Here is a 16,879-nt window from a genome sequence, read left to right on the forward strand (position 1 = left end):
TTAAAGTTCGCAATGTTCCGGTTTCATTCGTAATTGATAATAAACCCGAACTGTAGTTTAGTTTCAACTTTTTCATATCGTAGATAGGGTTCTAGTACGAGTGTAAATTTGTGATAAAAACAATGGGAATCGGGTGGAAAATTTTAGTGATTCCGGCAGTTTTAATTGCTTTCGGCGGCTACAAAATTAATAATTTATTGACACCGCCGCTGCCACCAAAATTACAAGAGCCGTGGTGGGGGAGCGGCGATCCTTCGAAGCAAGACAAGTCAATTCGCCCTTTCACAGTTAACGTTTCTGAACAGGTCTGATTGATTTATTACACGTACGATAAAAAAAATTAAGAAACTTTCTACTAATAATGCGATTTTTGTTCGCTGTCTCTAATAATTTTATTATTTAATTTTAAGGATCTCCGTGACTTGCAATACCGCCTGGACCATGCCCGTCCGTTCACCCCTCCTCTCGAAGGGGTCCAGCAGCAGTACGGCATGAACACCAACTTGCTTAAAGAAATCGTAACATTTTGGCGCACGAAGTACAACTGGCGCGAGCGCGAGAAACTCTTCAACAAATACCCGCAATTTCTCACTAATATACAAGGCCTCGACATCCACTACATCCACGTTAAGCCCAAAGCCACCACCCTCAAAGTCTTGCCCCTTTTGCTGCTCCATGGCTGGCCCGGATCCGTGCGCGAGTTCTACGAAACCATCCCCATTCTAACAACGCCCCAAAAAGGCAAAACCTTTGTTTTTGAAGTCATTGTGGCGTCGCTCCCCGGCTACGGCTTCTCCCAAGCTGCAGTTCGGCCCGGCTTGGGGGCGGCACAGATGGCTGGGGTGTTCAAGAATTTGATGAAACGGTTAGGGTTTGAAAAATATTACATCCAAGGAGGGGATTTTGGGCATATTGTCTTGCACCACTTGGCGGTGTTGTACCCTGAGGTGGTTGCCGGCTTTCACTCGAATATGTGTGTGGTTTTTACGCCTTTGGCGGTTTTGAAATTACTGGTGGGTTCGTTTTTCCCGTCTTTGGTCACAAGGCCCGAACATGTGGATCGTATTTATTCAGTCCCGGATTTTGCAAGTCAGAGGGCACTTGAGACTGGATATTTGCATATTCAAGCCACGAAACCCGACACTCTTGGTAGGGGATTCACAGGTTTTGTGTAATTCAAAAAATTGGTTTATTTAGGTGTGGCTTTGAGGGATTCACCCGTGGGGCTGGCAGCCTATATTTTGGAAAAATTTACCACTGGGACTAACGCAACTCATCAAAAACGTGAAGATGGGGGTTTGAAAGAATATTATGATTATGCGGATCTTTTGGATAATGTGATGGTTTATTGGGTTACGGGATCAATGCCTACTGCTATGCGGCTATATGCCGAGACATTTAATAAAAAACACATGGGTTTGGGAATTAGCAGGTACGTTGAAAGAATAGTTATTTTTGTCTAATTATTACAGTTGGTAATTTTAGAATGCCAGTGCAAGTCCCAAGTGCCTGTGCTAGGTTTAAAAATGATTTTTATGGAGCTGATGGAATTCTGAAAGAACTCTACCCTAAATTACTCCACCTGTCTGATTACCATGGCGGACATTTTGCGGCATTTCAGTTGCCTGAAACTTTCAGTAAAGATGTGTTTATGGCAGTTGAAAAATTTGAAAATTATCATGCCAAACAAACTTGATTTTTCACTTTTTTGTATTTGAATTATTAAAATTATGTTTTTAATAAAGTTATGTTGAGTTTTTCTATTTATTTGATTAAATAAAAGATATTCTAATTTTGCTTTGTTTCCTATAGAAGTTATCTAACACAAATTAATTGTTAGACCATAATCATCCTTTGATATTAAATACTTATTTTTTTCTATTATAACTTATAATTGTAAAATTAACTAATTAAAAACATTAAATAGCAATAAAATTAAAAATATGAAAATATAGTGTTTAGTGTTACTTTAAAAAAAATGCTTGAATATTGTTTTGGGCAAAGAATTGTTAATAAAATTGTTGCTAGTGCCAAAATTACGTTTAACTTATAAGGAGTTGTAGAAAATTTCTAAAAATATTAATAGAAAAAAAGGTATTTAACTGCAAACTTTGAATTTTGTGTGATATTAGTTTTAGAGCTTTTAGTTCATAGTAAAAGAATAGTTTTGTCAGATTCATTTTGTTTATCTGAAAAAAAAAACACTCGTAGATATTGCAAAATTTGCCATAAATAAACATAAAAAGCGACCTCAACCATCCAAAATGTATTAATATTTAGAAAATTATAAACGAGTTTGTTAAAAACCAAAATAAATCACTAATAATGTTTAGCATTATATTTTTTATTTGTAATTATATGGACTCCTAGTGATATTGATAGATTTAAGGTTTACCTACGGAGGACCTAAACACTAGGATACAACACGATGTAAAAATAAAACGTGTTCGTTTTTGTATTAGGTTCATTAGCTTCAAATTTTACGAGCAATGAAATTAAACAGTAAATTACAAGGCAAATAAAAAATTACAGGCAGATAGCATATTAATGTCTCAATAATAACAGAACAAATAATGCAATAATTGTAAAAATTTTACAAAAACTTAGTGAATTAAATTTAAACGTCACGAATATGTGAGAAGATACCAAAAAAAATAAGGAACAAAGTTATAGGGATTTGAATTATCTTCAAAAAATTTTGTTAGTCATGTCTTTATCTTCACATAGGTTTAAATTGTTTTAAAAAGTGTTTCTCCGGCACGAGTTGTCGTTTGAGCGGATTTGAACGTCCGTTTAGTGTAATTAATTGTAGCTTCTTGGATTTTTTTGTAGAAAAATTAATTCTCCACAACTTTCTTTATAACATATTTCTTAATTGTATTTGTAGTGTTTTGAAAAATATTTCAATTTCATTTTTTTTATTTTTTCTAATCTTATTGTCTTAAGTTTTTCCTGACCTATTAAGAATTTGATGTTTTTTTATGAAGCAACGAGACAGTAGAACTTTAAACGCTTTTATTTTTAGTCTTTTGAACTAAATTTTTGAATAGGTTTGAATATGTAGATGAAAAAAAAAAGGATGATTTTTAATACTTTAACTTAACAGACAAATACGAATTTTCTAAAATTGATCAATAGAAGTAAATAAGAAAAAAATAAAAATTAAAATAACATTCTTTATTAACAGAAGAAAATATTCCATCGTCCATGCAATATTTTTCAACTTAAACGCTCATTGTTTTTGTGAAACTGCTCGATTTTTTCAACCCCTTTGTAAATATCTTTAGCCAAAAGCTCCGGTTCTTCGAAAGCTGCGAAATGACCTGCATCATAATCCGACTCATACACGATATTTTTGTATTTTTCCTTCAAAACAGCAGTTGGACTGTATGCTAGATCGTACGAAAATCTGGCACAAGCTGTCGGAACAGTGGTCGGAATTCTAAAACGGAAAATGAAACCAAATTAACAAAAAAAACCTTACTTTGCAACTCCGAGTTTGGTTTGGTTTTTGTTGAAAGTTTCCGCATACAATCGCATGGAAGTTGTTATCGAATTGGTCACCCAGTAAATCATTACGTTATCCAGTAGACTAGTGTAGGAATATTTTTTAGTTAAACCACCATCTTCCAAGTCCCTCCACGCTGGGTTGGTCCAAGTTATGAATTTTTCCAAAATATAAGCGGCTAGACCGATTGGAGAATCATTAAGAGCCACCCCTGTTTCAAAAAATTAATTATTATTTTCCAAATTTCCAAAAAATTAAAAATTACCAACGGTATCAGGTTTTGTCGCTTGCAAATGCATGTAGCCAGTTTCCAGCAACGTTTTTGCGAATTTTGACGACAAAGGGTACACCTTATTGACGTGCTCTTGCTTCACAATCAAAGTCGGATAAAAACTGAACAGGAACAATTTAACCTGAGACTTTAGCGTATTGATAAAACACATATTTGAGTGGAGACCCAGGATTTTTTCCGGGTATAAAGTTGCCATGTGTTGTGTAATAACAGCCCCCCAGTCCCCTCCTTGGATGTAATACTTTTGGAAACCAAGCCGATTCATAAAATTTTTGAACAACACTGCCATTTGAATGGCCCCAAGCCCAGGCCGTACCGCAGCTTCAGAAAACCCATAACCGGGAAGCGATGGTGCTATGACTTCGAAGACGAAGTCACGTCCAGGCTGGGGCTTGGTCAAAAGTGGGATGATTTCGTAAAATTCCCGAACGGATCCAGGCCATCCGTGCAGCATTAATAGGGGAAGGACCTTCAAACCATCGGTTTTTTCGGGTTTTACGTGGATGTAGTGTAGGCGTAGGCCTTGGACGCTGACGGTAAATTGGGGGAGTTTGTTGAGGAAGGTTTCGCGTTCCTTCCAATTGTATTCGTTGCGCCAGAAGTCAACAATTTTCTTGAGAAGGTTTGTGTTGATTCCGTACTGGTGTTGAACGCCTTCCAAAGGCGGGGTTAGTGGCCTGGCGTTTTGTAGTCTTTGTTGAAGATCAGTTATCACCTTGAAATAAAAGAAAATTGTTGTCTTTCTATAAATAAAACACTAGCAGACAAAAAATAATTCTCTTATCAAAGCGATACAAACAACAATTAGATATAAATTGCAATTACCTCATCGGGTACTTTAACTGTGAAGGGTTGAATTGAATCATCTTCTTCGGTTTTGTCTCTAGGTCCCCACCACGTCTCTTCCAAATATGGCACTGTAGGTACTTTAAAAAACCGTTTGATTTTATGTACAAATTTCAATATAAAAATAACAGCAATGGCAGTTACAATAACACAACCACAACCCATTGTAAATACGTAATATTTTACTACAACTAGGTATTTTAGTCACAAGCAACAACCTTCAGGTGTTGATTGCAAGTAGATATGAATATTATTTTGTTCCAACTTGTAAGTGACCTACAACTAAACAGATAAATTAGATAAAACGGCAATGACTAAGCAGTTGATGTTTACACGACAAAATAGAGTTAAATTTATATTTCATGATGAGCATTCGAGATTTACTATTTTGTTGTCTGCATGACAATAATTTGCGAGTCAGACAACCTTGGAGAAAAGGATTTTTTAGTAGCGGAAGCGGGATAAGTGTTAACAAAAGCATTTATTCTCGGAATGATTTAAGTTCTTTTCACACATTTTTATGATGTTATTATTGTTATGATGTTATTGTATCAAACAATTGAAACAAATTTTCGAATTTAGTAAACTAAGGGCCGCTTTATAGAAGCGTCATTTAATCCGGGATTAAATGCGTGATTAACTGATCACGTGACCAAATTGGAACTATTTGGTTGGTCCATTCGCGTTGTTAACTTTTAACAACGAATTAAAATTTGATGGAACTTTCTATAAACCGACCCTACAACTAAAAACTTTTTGTTACTAATGTAATAACAAATATACTCGTAAGAAAAAGAATTTTTATTCTTCGACACTGTCAAAATTTACGGTTTTTCTCCTGTGTAAGGAAGTTTTGACAACTGTCTGGCATTTCTCAGTACGAAACGTCAAATTATTTTTAACAAATTTAAAGCAATTTTAAGCCTTGCTGAGTCTATTTCTAAGAATAAAATGTTGTATTCAACTCGTTTTTGTGTAAATCGGTTCATTTATTTCGCCTCGTGGATGATAAACCACTCGATTTCACTCGTGGTTTAAAAATCCATTTGTGAAATAAAGCGTCCGATTTACACTCAAACTCATTAAATAAATAACTATTAAAATTCGCTCTTATTTAAAGTTTATGAAGTTAACAGAATGATCTGTTATCATTCTTATTCTAATTATTAGATAATTGTTTAAATATAGTTTTAACAGATGTGGAAAAATCACTCAAAAAAGTATTTTTACTGTAGTATTTAAAAAAAATAATGACTATTCAGAAATTATTATAAATAGATAAGTACATTATTTTTTTATATACGCCACTAGTAATAAAGCCCTGACAGCACACAACACTTTTAAAGAACTTTACTCTGTTTTTAAAGTAGTTTTTGAAAATTAATGATTTGGCCCTGTTATTACAGATACTTTTTTTATATGTCCAAATTTTAAGGACTTAGCCATGTTTTTAAGAAAAATAAAATTAGATTTTGGCAAAAAAATTACTTTTGAAAAAACTGTCAAAATGTAAGAATTCTATGCTCTTGAGAACACGTTAATAACAAAGCCTTTGGCTCATATGACATATGTGTTGGAACTTCAAGACTTTTTCACTGGTTTTTAAGTTTGTACACTATGGGCATGTTAAAACATTTGGTTTTTAGGTAACAACAAAACTATGAAATTTTTGAATTATTAAAATGAGTCATATTTAAATATTATATCACATTTAAACAAATTTACAAAGAAAAACGATAATACATTTTTAGAACATAAAATTCGATTGAAACAAAATACAATAAATGAAGGTGTACATTTTATTAATATTCTATAATCATTATAAAAGAAAGTAATTGGTTTGAGGTTTTTTTAACACTTACGTACTAAATGACTAGCTATTCGTACCTTGTTTCGCTTGAAAAAAAGTAAAAAAGTTTGATTTTTTTGACTTACGTTGACCTATAATCTAAGAATTTTAAAATATTTGAAACTTTTTTTTAACGTAGTAGGATGCAGGTTTGTAAAGGTAAAGTGATTATCTTACCTATTGTAAATATAGAAAAAACAAATTCAAAACGTTGAAAATTAATTAACCATTCTGTTATAAATTGTGCTATGTTTTTGAATAGCTCTAGAGATTTTGCACAAGTCAACAATAATTGTTTTCTACGGTTAATTTTTCATACACCGTAAAGATAAACATAATTTTACGTTTTAACAACGTGTGTGTGAAATTCATATTTTAAATCAAGCTGACAATAATTTTCATATCGAATGTTTGAAAAAAATTGAAAAAAATGTGTTTTCAAACATTTTTATATTTTTAAATAAAGTCTTAACAAAAATTTAATTCCTTTGGGAATTAGCTTCCAGCATCTTCTCCGTCGCGACGAAAATATCTTCGGCATAAACATGCGGCAATTCAAACGCTGGAAAATGCCCTCCATCCGAATTTTCACTGACATGAACAAGATTCTGATACTTTTCTCTTAACATTGCACCAGGTTGTGGGAAAATCTCGTTGGGAAATATTGCACAAGCACTTGGTACGGTTATAGAAATCCTAAAATACTCGTTTAAATCAACATTCAATGTTTTATTTTAAACCTACCTTTGAACATTTATTATTGTCATTACGTTATCGAGAGCATGAGAATAGAGTCTCATTGAAGTCGTTATACTCCCACTAATCCAATAAATCATAATATTGTCTAAAAGGTCGTCATAGGTGTATTTTTTCAACAACCCCCCATCTTCAAAATTTTTCCAGTCAGGGTTAGTCCAAGAAATGAATTTTTCTAAAATATAAGCGGCCAAACCCACCGGAGAATCATTCAAAGCTGCTCCAACAGTGTCAGGCTTACTGGTCTGAATGTGCATGTAGCCTGTTTCTTCCACCAAATTCATAACGAAAGACAATAGAGGATATAATCTGTGTTCGAAGTTTTTGGGAACCACCCATGAAGGGTACAAACTCCCCAAAGCTAATTTCAAAGCAGACAAAACCGAAGTATCAAAACAGAGATTGGAGTGAATTCCCAGGACTTGATCCGGGAACAAAACCGCCATTTGTTGGGCGATAAGCGCCCCCCAGTCGCCCCCTTGCACTAAATATTTTTCATGCCCCAACCGTTTCATTAAGTTTTTGAAAATCACGGCCATTTCAATTGGCCCAAGACCTGGGCGAACCGACGCTTCCGAAAAACCAAAACCGGGGAGTGATGGAACTATGACTTCGAAAATAAAGTTGCGCCCTTTGGTGGGTTTTGTTAACAGCTGGATTGTGGTGTAAAACTCGCGGACTGATCCAGGCCAACCGTGGAGCAGGAGAATGGGGAGGGTTTTAACATTGTCCCTTTTTTGGGGTTTTAGGTGGATGTAGTGTAGGCGTAAGCCTTGGATGCTTACCATAAATTGGGGATATTTGTTTAAGAAAATTTCGCGCTTTTTCCAGTCGTATTTCGTGCGCCAGTAAGTCACAATTTTGCTCAAAAGTTTGGTGTTTAGGCCGTATTGGTGCTGAATGCCTTCTAGAGGTGGTGTCAGTTTTGTGTTGGCTAAGCGATTTTGAAGATCTTCGAGTACCTTATTCACAGAAAATTGCAATTTGTGTGCTGTTTACTTTACTTTTATTCTCACCTCTTCAGAAACGTTAATTCGGAATGGTTTAATTGTTGTGTCTTCGGTTGAAGGGTCACGTGAGCCCCACCAGGTGTTTTCTAATTTGGGAATTGTCGGGGTTAGTAAATAATTTCCAATTAGATACGCTGTTATAATTGTTGCAGTTGTTAGACCAATTTTTGTGGCAAGTTTCATGTTTTAAATGTTTGAATTTGAGTGTGTGACCGTTTCGGAATGGATGATAACACAGTACTAAAAGTTAAATTATGCATTTGGCTTAAAAGCTGAATTGGTTGTGGATTTTACGTTATCACAAAAATTGAAAACACATTTCACGTTTGGTTTCCACAAAATGTGCGTTTGGAAACTAAATGGTTTTGCTAAAATTGTTTTTTTGAATAATTCTGAGGATAATTTTATTTATTACTAAAGTAAGTACATACCTGTTGTCTGTTACATACCAAATAAAGAAACAGCGAAAATGAAGTTTTGGTTCTAAAAAAAACTTGCCAAAAGTAAAAGTATTCTCAAAAATGCTCCAAAAATGTGTGCTTTTAAAATAAAATAAAAGTAAACTCTTGTTGGTAAAGTTTCGCTTCAACTAAGTTTTAATTGGTCGAACATGTTTTTTACAACACATTTGCGATTTAGTTACGCCGTTTTTGTGTAGAAATTAAGTCTTATTTGTAAGATGAGTCTCTTGCATGTATTTTTCACTGTATGTATCTCAAAAACTAATAATCACACTCACACAAAACTTTTTTTTATTTATTTATTTTGTTAAATTTTTTGCACAAAAGTATACGTTTAAGTAAGAGTTTATTAAGCTTTGTTTAAAAAAAATTAGATGTACAGAGAAGATAAAATATTTAAAAGCAAAAGCCGAGTGCTTTCCTAAGAAAGCTAGACTAATCGAGCGTTCCTCTTTAATTCTTCTTGCCTTTCTTCGGCTTCTTTAATAGGTATCTCGGTTTTTTCCTAAACAAATTCTTTAAAATTATTTTCTTCTTCACTCAACTTCGATTTGAAAATAAAAATGTCTTCAGGAAATATTTTTGCCGTGAATGGATCTACGATTTTTACCAAATTTACGTTCGTTTCAAACTATTTTGAAAACTCAGAGAATGAACAAGCAAATAATACAGAAACAATTTAAAAAACGGAGAGTGATAATTGGTAACTTTGTTAAAAATACAAATACGTACAAATACTAACATTTTTTATTAAAATCATTGTTTTAATTATTAAAATTTTAATTAAAAAAAGTCATGTGCTTTAAGCATTCTTATTTTAGAATCACTCTTATTCTAAGAAATATCCTCGTAATCGTAAATATCTAAAATTGCAAGTGATTGGTTTCTGTCGTTTCTCGTAAGGACAACCAATATTATAACTACTATTTTAAAGTGAGACAAACAATCAAAGATGAATCTGAAAAATTTGATGATGACAAAGCATAAATTTTGTATCATACATTTAGGGGCAGAATAAAACCGGACTACAACATTTTTATTTTGTATTTTTTGTTTTGAAACTTACATTTAATTACAGATAACTATTAGCTGGAAAATGACAATGAAATGGAAAATGTGAATTACACAACGAATAAATTTAATTCTTTTGGAGGCCTAACGACAATTTTTTAATGAATTTTTTATCTAAAAACATAATAAGCATCGTTGGTTTTTGGTTATTACGTGTAGAACTTTTTTTCTTTGACTTTATATCAATTAAAATTAATTACGTATAAGGGTGTATGGAAACCACTTTTATGTGGATAAACATGGTTCTACTGTAATAATAATAATAGATTTCTTTCATAAGCAAATTATATAAACATACCTATCTTAAACATATCATTGTTTGTTTTGTTAAAATAAACCAAAGAATAAACATACAGAGGGTGATGCCTCATAAATAAGTAAAAGAAAACATATTTTACTACCGGCTACATTTTTTTAACTTCTTTGTTTTTTTTATAAGGTAGTGAAAAAAACTCCTTTTCAACAACACCTTTTTATTAGAAAAATAACAAAACAGGTAGTGATACAAATTATTTCTTTGGCGAATTAGCGGCAATCATTTTCTCCACCCCAACAAAAATATCCTCGGCCAATATCTTGGGCACTTCAAAAGCGGCAAAATGTCCACCATCGGACTTTTCACTGTAATGGACAAGATTATGGTACTTTTCACTCAACAATGCCGGCGGCTGATGGGCAATTTCATTGCGAAACACTGCACAAGCACTGGGGACTTTCAACGGAATTCTACAAAAATAAACTGAATTGCCAGTAAACATCTCTGTAAATTTACCTTTCCACTCCTAGACTCAACTGCGCTTTATTGAACGCCTCGGAGTAAAGACGCACCGAAGTTGTAATCGAGTTAGAAACCCAGTAGATCATGACATTGTCCAAAAGATCGTCAAGCTTGTATTTTTTCGTTAAACCCCCGTCTTCCAAATCCTTCCAGTCCGCGTTGGTCCAAGTGGTGAACTTCTCCAAAATATAGGCCGCCAAGCCCACCGGAGAATCGTTCAGAGCCACCCCCACGGTGTCGGGCTTGGTGGCTTGCAAGTGCATGTACCCCATTTCCAGCAAAATATTTGAGTAGAAAGCCGAGAGCGGATATATTTTCGATTCCATCTCCTTTGAAACGATTAGGGGAGGGTAAATACTGCCCAAAAGAAGTTTCAAGTTGGATAACGGGGTGTTAACGAAACACATGTTGGAGTGAACCCCCAGCACATGTTCCGGGAACAAAGTGGCCATGTTCTGGACAATCAGCGCCCCCCAGTCGCCCCCTTGGATGTAATATTTGTCAAAACCGATCCGTTTCATGAAGTTTTTGAACACCACGGACATTTCAATCGGACCCAGACCGGGGCGAACTGCCGCCTCCGAGAATCCGTAACCGGGAAGTGACGGGACAATGACTTCGAAGACGAAGTTGCGGCCTTCGGCCGGTTTAGTTAGGAGGGGGATAATGTCGTAGAACTCCCGGACTGATCCGGGCCAGCCATGGAGGAGGAGGAGCGGGAGGACTTTGAGGTTTCCAGGACTTGGGGGTTTGACGTGGATGTAGTGTAGTCGGAGTCCTTGGACGCTGACCGTGAACTGGGGATACTGGTTGAGGAACTTCTCGCGTTCCCTCCAGTTGTATTTGGTCCTCCAGTGGTCGATGATTTTGCCCAGGAGCTTGGTGTTCATGCCGTAGTGCTGCTGGGCCCCCTCGAGTGGGGGCACCAAGGGGCGCGCGTTGGCCAGGCGGTGCTGGAGGTCCTTGAGAACCTAAAACATGAGATTATGCAATCGACGTTCGCGACAATAAACGGTGACCTAGAACTTGATTGAGTGATATTTTTGTTGTCTGTTTATTTGTACGCTAATTGGTTTGGTGTTTTTGTTTACCTCGTCAGAGACATTGATTTTGAAAGGCTTGATCGCGGTGTCTTCTTTCGAGGGGTCGCGGGGGCCCCACCAAGTGTTTTCTAATTTTGGAACAGGTGGGGTTTCGAACAGTTTACTGATTTGGTAAGCTGTTAGGACTGTGATAATCACTAGAACTAGTTTGATGATTAGGCCCATGTTTTGCGCGTTAAATGCCGGTTGTGTATTTAAATTGTTTACAAACGATGAGACCGCACCGCTTGGGAGGATAACACGCTACTGAAGTTTGAACTATGACTCTGGCTTATAAAAGTTTTAAAGTATAAATACAAATTGATAGCTGTAATTCGTGCACACACTTACCTATCATAAGATATGACTTTCAAATATTTATCATATAAAAAGTTTAGATAGGTCTAGACACATCAATACTTGTTTCCACAAGTTTTTGGCAAGTTTTAATGACTTGGATGTTTGATACAAAGTCATGTACAATGGATTTATAGACATTTTGCACTAATTACTATAATTAATTGTTTGTGATACAAATAACACGGCATAAAAATAAAAATTATTGGTGAAAACGAAGGTGGAATGAGTTATTTTTCAGTTCTTCCACTCATTCTGATTCAGCATTTCACTGTTGAAATATGATGACTAACTATTATTAAAAACTAGAAATAAATTGAAATATAAAAAAATACAAATGAAATCTTTTGACGCTGAAAGATCAATAAAAAATATACCTGCACAGTATGTAAAAGCTGTACAGTTTCTCACTGTCCATCCTGGTGAAAATAGCGTGCTCTTGGGATTGAGTTGTCTTGGTAACAGGTCACTCATTTGTACCCAAATGGTTCTTAAGAAAGTGAACCTATTTTACTTTTCTACCAGACCGTACTAAAGCAGACCTCAATATGTCCAAAAAATATTTTTAAAAGACACGTTGGAACTTCTAAAGCTCGCGAAATCGTCGAAATTAAAGTTTGTTGTCTATCTGGACTTTGCCATTGGTTTTCTATATTGAGATTGAAACGGAAACATTTTTTATTGAAGATAGTCGTATATAATTGTATTATTAGGATATTAAGAGTATAAGCGAAGCGTTATACATATGTGCCAAGGCTAGTTGCTTGACTGCCGACTGCAGTCCGAGTAATATACACTATTTTTTCTCCAAACGTATAAAACAACAACATAATTAAATAGATTATTTAAAAAAGCACCACAATTTGTGTTATTCCTGAATCCGGACACTACATTGACAACTTTTACCAACCAAAAAAAAAAATTCGCAAAATGGTTGACGCATATCAGCTCGTAACTTACGCATTGTTTGGTAAAAGAACAGTGTTAACAACAATTTTTTTACTAATTTTAACGCTATTTCTATTGAAAATAGTTCAGTAACATGTAATACGCTCAGAAATACTTCTTCATTATCCAGTATGTGTTAGGTTTTCTCCCATAAAACGACCAATAAAGCTGAAATAGTGTTAAAACTCAAAGTAATAATACAGCAATTTTAATGCCAGATTTATTCTTTATTGTCCAATATTTCTTTTATTCGCAGACGACGACTACTATAATTACTATTCTTTGTAATCTCACATATGAGGAAAATTATTACTATCATGTTTTTTTAGTATTTGGACACTTTTCATTATTATCTTCGCTCAATAATGACTCGCTCTTTGTAAGAAGATTCCACAATATTTTTTTATAATTCTTAACAATCTGAGAAGAGGTATCTTTAACGTTGTTAAAAATAAGATAAGATAGGTTTGATGCTTACTGCATTGTGGTAAAATTTTTTAATCCTTCCTCGTATATCGAGGAAGCAAGCTCTTTTAGGAACTTTTCTATTTTACATGCCTAAACTGACAGTCCAGAAAAATGACACCTAACGTCAAACACTTTAAGGTCAAAATCGAGAATTTCTGAATATCTGAACCAACTTTAAAAAATTCCAACGGCTTGACACGCGTGAGCGATTGTAATTTATTAAATAATAGTTGTAGTATTGTGTAAATAATAAAAATGACAAATACCAATGTAGACGACCTTACAAGTGCCTTACAAGGCACTCGTGTGAGCCCCACTGGGGTCACCTTTGCCGGCCAGTCTTTAAAACTTGATACTGTTGATGACGGTAAGGTTATATCAAACCCCATTGCACCAATCGACATAAATTTATCAAACTCGCAGCAAAAAGCGTAATTGAAGAGATAGAAAAATGCACCAACCTCCAATTTTTAAACTTGGAAGGCAATACTTTGGGAGTTGAAGCGTCCAAAGGCATTGCCAAAGCATTGGAAAAACATCCCGAGTTTAAGAGAGCGCTATGGAAGGACATGTTTACGGGCAGAATGAAAACAGAAATACCGAAAGCTTTGGTATAATCTAACCAATTATATACAAACAAAAAAATTGAGTCAAAATTTCAGGAATTTCTTGGTAGTGGTTTAGTAACGGCAGGTGCCCGCTTGACTGAACTGGACATGAGTGACAATGCTTTCGGCCCAATTGGTGTCGAAGGACTTGCTGCTCTTTTGAGAAGCTCCTCATGCTATGCTTTAGAAGAACTCAGGTTAAATAATAACGGCCTAGGCATCACTGGTGGTAAATTGTTAGCGTCAGCCCTAACAGACTGCTATAACTCTAGTAAAGAAACGGGAAAACCACTCCAGCTCAAGGTTTTTATCGCTGGAAGAAACCGACTTGAGAATGAAGGTGCAAAAGCACTTGCTGAGGTTTTCAAGGTAAAATAAATTTCCAATCAGTGACCTATAACTTGACAAAACAATATTTCTTCACAGATGATTGGTACACTTGAAGAAATAGCAATGCCCCAGAATGGTATTTACCACGTTGGCATATCGGCACTATCTGAGGCTTTTACCCAAAATAAAAATCTGCAAATTTTAAACTTGAATGACAATACGATTGGTGAAAAGGGGGCTGAGGCCATTGCTAAAGCCCTCCCACACTTGCAACAGTTGAAAGAAATCAATTTTGGCGACTGTTTGCTGAAAACTGCCGGAGCTATTTCTCTAGCAAATGTTTTAAAAACTGGTCATGCCAACTTGGAGGAGTTAACACTTGGGCACAACGAAATTCGCCTGAAAGGGGGGCTTCAGTTGGTTAAAGCCATGGCGAATAAAAGTAAATTGAAAGTGTTAAATTTGAACGGAAATCAGTTTGGGGAAGACGGTCGTAAACAAATTGAAACCGAAATTAAACAAATAGGCAAATTAAATTCCTTGGGAAGTTTAAGCGGGGATGAGTCTGAGGACAGTGAGGAGGAAACCAGTGAAGAAGTGTCGCACACTGAGAGTGACATGGAGGAGGAAATCATTGAGCCAAAAACAGCCACCGATTTTCTGAATTCGCCAACTGAGGAAATTTTTATTGCACTTGGTGATGCCAGAAATGAGCTGATTTTAAGAGAAGCTAAAGTATTTTTCCCCTAATGTTTTAATTCCTAGTAACTCTTAATTACAGAAAGGTGACGATATTGATGTCAACACTTTTATTCCCGTTTTAATGAAAGTCGCGTCTCTTGCCAACAGCAGCAAAGAAAACGTCTCTAAATTGGCGCTTTCTTGCTCGGAAAGGTTGTACAAAGAACTGTTCACATGGTCTGACAAAACGAACAATTCTTGTCTGGTGAACAACACAATTTTGATACATTTAGGCTTAATAAAGGTAAATAGTCAAAGTGGTCTATGACTTTGAATCAAGTTGGCAACGTTAACTGTTAAATTCACTACAGTATTGCCAACTGAATCTTTGTATTGTGTTTTAGGCTGAAGATAAAAAATTTAAGCCAACGTGGAACTTGGACGCTTGTGCCAAGGCGCTGAGGAGCGTTATGGACAAAAATTACGTCACGGAAATTACCAAAAATACCTTCACTGTGTTTTTACAAAAAGATAAAAGTGGAAGCCGATGATCGTGCTTTAATATTTTTAACTGAATTAAAAACTGCCAAAAATGGATGTGTATCTCATAGTATAGACAACAAATAAACACATTTCCCAAATTACAAAATTTATTTAATCATTCAAAACAATCAGTTCTCTAAAACAAGACTAAATTATTTTCCACTATGTGTAAACTTTCATTGAGGAGCGGATGCGTTTCCTGCAGATGGGGCACTGCCCACTGTAGCGCATCAGTCTGGGGGTACAATCGTCACACAAACATAAGTGTCGACAAGGCAAAACTAACACACATTTAGAGTTATCCTGACAGACTACACAATAACCCTCGTTTTTTTCGTCTTCATTATTTGTACTCAGTGGTTTACATTCTATTACTTGTCTAGAACTATGTTTTAAAGCAATACGCGACAAGAAACGTAAAGTTGCCACTTTCACATGATTGTACTTCAGTCTTAAAGCGGTAAAAAACGAAGACACTATGTTTCTGAAATAGGAGAATAGGACAGAATAGAACTGGGAAAAAATGTACAAGAAACATAACCCGACTATCAAACCTATGAGCGATTCTAGCGGTACGTCTGTTACAAAGTGGTAACAACTGTAAATTGAGTTTAAAATTAACTTATAAACTAGCGTAACATTGTTACAAATGCTGTCTAAGATGTAAACACACAAACTTTTCAAGTAATTGTACGTCAGAGGCCCCAGAGACAGTACAGATTTTGGTACAAAGACTATGATAAACCACACTCCGTCACCAAACAGTATAACAACTTGCTTCATAATGACAAAAATGTGTTTAACTGCGCTCACTATTGCGAGTATTCCATTTATAGGAGCAGTGCAAACTCCAGAAAGCCATTTTAAGACACCAGTTAGTTGTTGGCAATAGTTGAGTTTTTCAGCCAGCCATTCAAAAACGTAGACCACACTTTCTGTTAGACAATGAAGACGGTGGATCACATCTTGGAGAAATATGGTAAAGTCTTCCAAAATTACCGTCAACAGACAAAATAGCTTGTTTATGAACGATCCGGCCGTCGTCAGAAGAAAAGCCAAACTTGTGACAATAAATTGCCCCGTTTTCACACTGATGTAAAACGTGTACGTAATTGCCGCCTTTAAAGTGGTGATAACGGCCAACATTGTGCAAAAACTTTTCTCATCGTAACTTTTCCAAAAACTTGAAAGTTCTTGGTTTGTAGGTTAGAAATTTGAATTTGATCAAGGGTTTTGATTTTGACAAAACCAAAGTCACTAACGTGGGAGCGTCGTGTACAAGGGACGAATA

The 16,879-nt window shown here is 35.4% G+C and overlaps 5 protein-coding genes and 1 long non-coding RNA gene across 7 annotated transcripts; 2 read left to right on the top strand and 4 right to left on the bottom strand.

The window, feature by feature from the left end:
• Window positions 1-25: 25 nt before the first annotated feature.
• Window positions 26-1,759, top strand: Tcjheh-r3 (juvenile hormone epoxide hydrolase-like protein 3). The gene is given in 4 exon segments (NM_001168434.1): window positions 26-305; window positions 411-1,149; window positions 1,198-1,432; window positions 1,486-1,759. Coding segments are annotated over 4 exon segments (1,368 nt in total). The 5' UTR covers window positions 26-122; the 3' UTR covers window positions 1,697-1,759.
• A 1,403-nt stretch (window positions 1,760-3,162) lies between these two features.
• On the bottom strand, window positions 3,163-4,891 carry Tcjheh-r2 (juvenile hormone epoxide hydrolase-like protein 2). The gene is given in 4 exon segments (NM_001168455.1): window positions 3,163-3,442; window positions 3,485-3,719; window positions 3,774-4,515; window positions 4,626-4,891. Coding segments are annotated over 4 exon segments (1,386 nt in total). The 5' UTR covers window positions 4,812-4,891; the 3' UTR covers window positions 3,163-3,219.
• A 2,037-nt stretch (window positions 4,892-6,928) lies between these two features.
• Window positions 6,929-8,676, bottom strand: Tcjheh-r1 (juvenile hormone epoxide hydrolase-like protein 1). 2 transcript variants are annotated; one of them, XM_015977766.2, is made up of 4 exons: window positions 8,556-8,676; window positions 8,268-8,501; window positions 7,240-8,213; window positions 6,929-7,191 (listed from the first exon to the last, which is right to left on the bottom strand). In XM_015977766.2, exons 2-4 carry the CDS (start codon window positions 8,442-8,444, stop codon window positions 6,975-6,977), a joined length of 1,368 nt encoding a protein of 455 aa, XP_015833252.1. In that variant the 5' UTR covers window positions 8,445-8,501; window positions 8,556-8,676; the 3' UTR covers window positions 6,929-6,974.
• Window positions 8,677-10,249: 1,573 nt separating this feature from the next.
• Tcjheh-r5 (juvenile hormone epoxide hydrolase-like protein 5) lies at window positions 10,250-11,939 on the bottom strand. The gene is given in 3 exon segments (NM_001168430.1): window positions 10,250-10,519; window positions 10,566-11,542; window positions 11,663-11,939. Coding segments are annotated over 3 exon segments (1,371 nt in total). The 5' UTR covers window positions 11,840-11,939; the 3' UTR covers window positions 10,250-10,302.
• Window positions 11,940-12,097: 158 nt separating this feature from the next.
• RanGAP (Ran GTPase activating protein) lies at window positions 12,098-15,694 on the top strand. Its single transcript, XM_965556.4, has 6 exons — window positions 12,098-13,793; window positions 13,850-14,037; window positions 14,089-14,403; window positions 14,461-15,099; window positions 15,146-15,349; window positions 15,450-15,694. The coding sequence occupies exons 1-6, from the start codon at window positions 13,682-13,684 to the stop codon at window positions 15,594-15,596; spliced, it is 1,605 nt and encodes a 534-aa protein (XP_970649.1). The 5' UTR covers window positions 12,098-13,681; the 3' UTR covers window positions 15,597-15,694.
• On the bottom strand, window positions 15,678-16,856 carry LOC135266465 (uncharacterized). Its single transcript, XR_010334524.1, has 2 exons — window positions 16,588-16,856; window positions 15,678-16,523 (listed from the first exon to the last, which is right to left on the bottom strand). It is a non-coding gene; the product is annotated as an uncharacterized LOC135266465 (long non-coding RNA).
• Between the last annotated feature and the right edge of the window lie 23 nt (window positions 16,857-16,879).

The sequence above is a fragment of the Tribolium castaneum genome, chromosome 1 (assembly GCF_031307605.1).
Source record: "Tribolium castaneum strain GA2 chromosome 1, icTriCast1.1, whole genome shotgun sequence".
Classification (NCBI taxonomy): Eukaryota; Metazoa; Arthropoda; class Insecta; order Coleoptera; family Tenebrionidae; genus Tribolium; species Tribolium castaneum.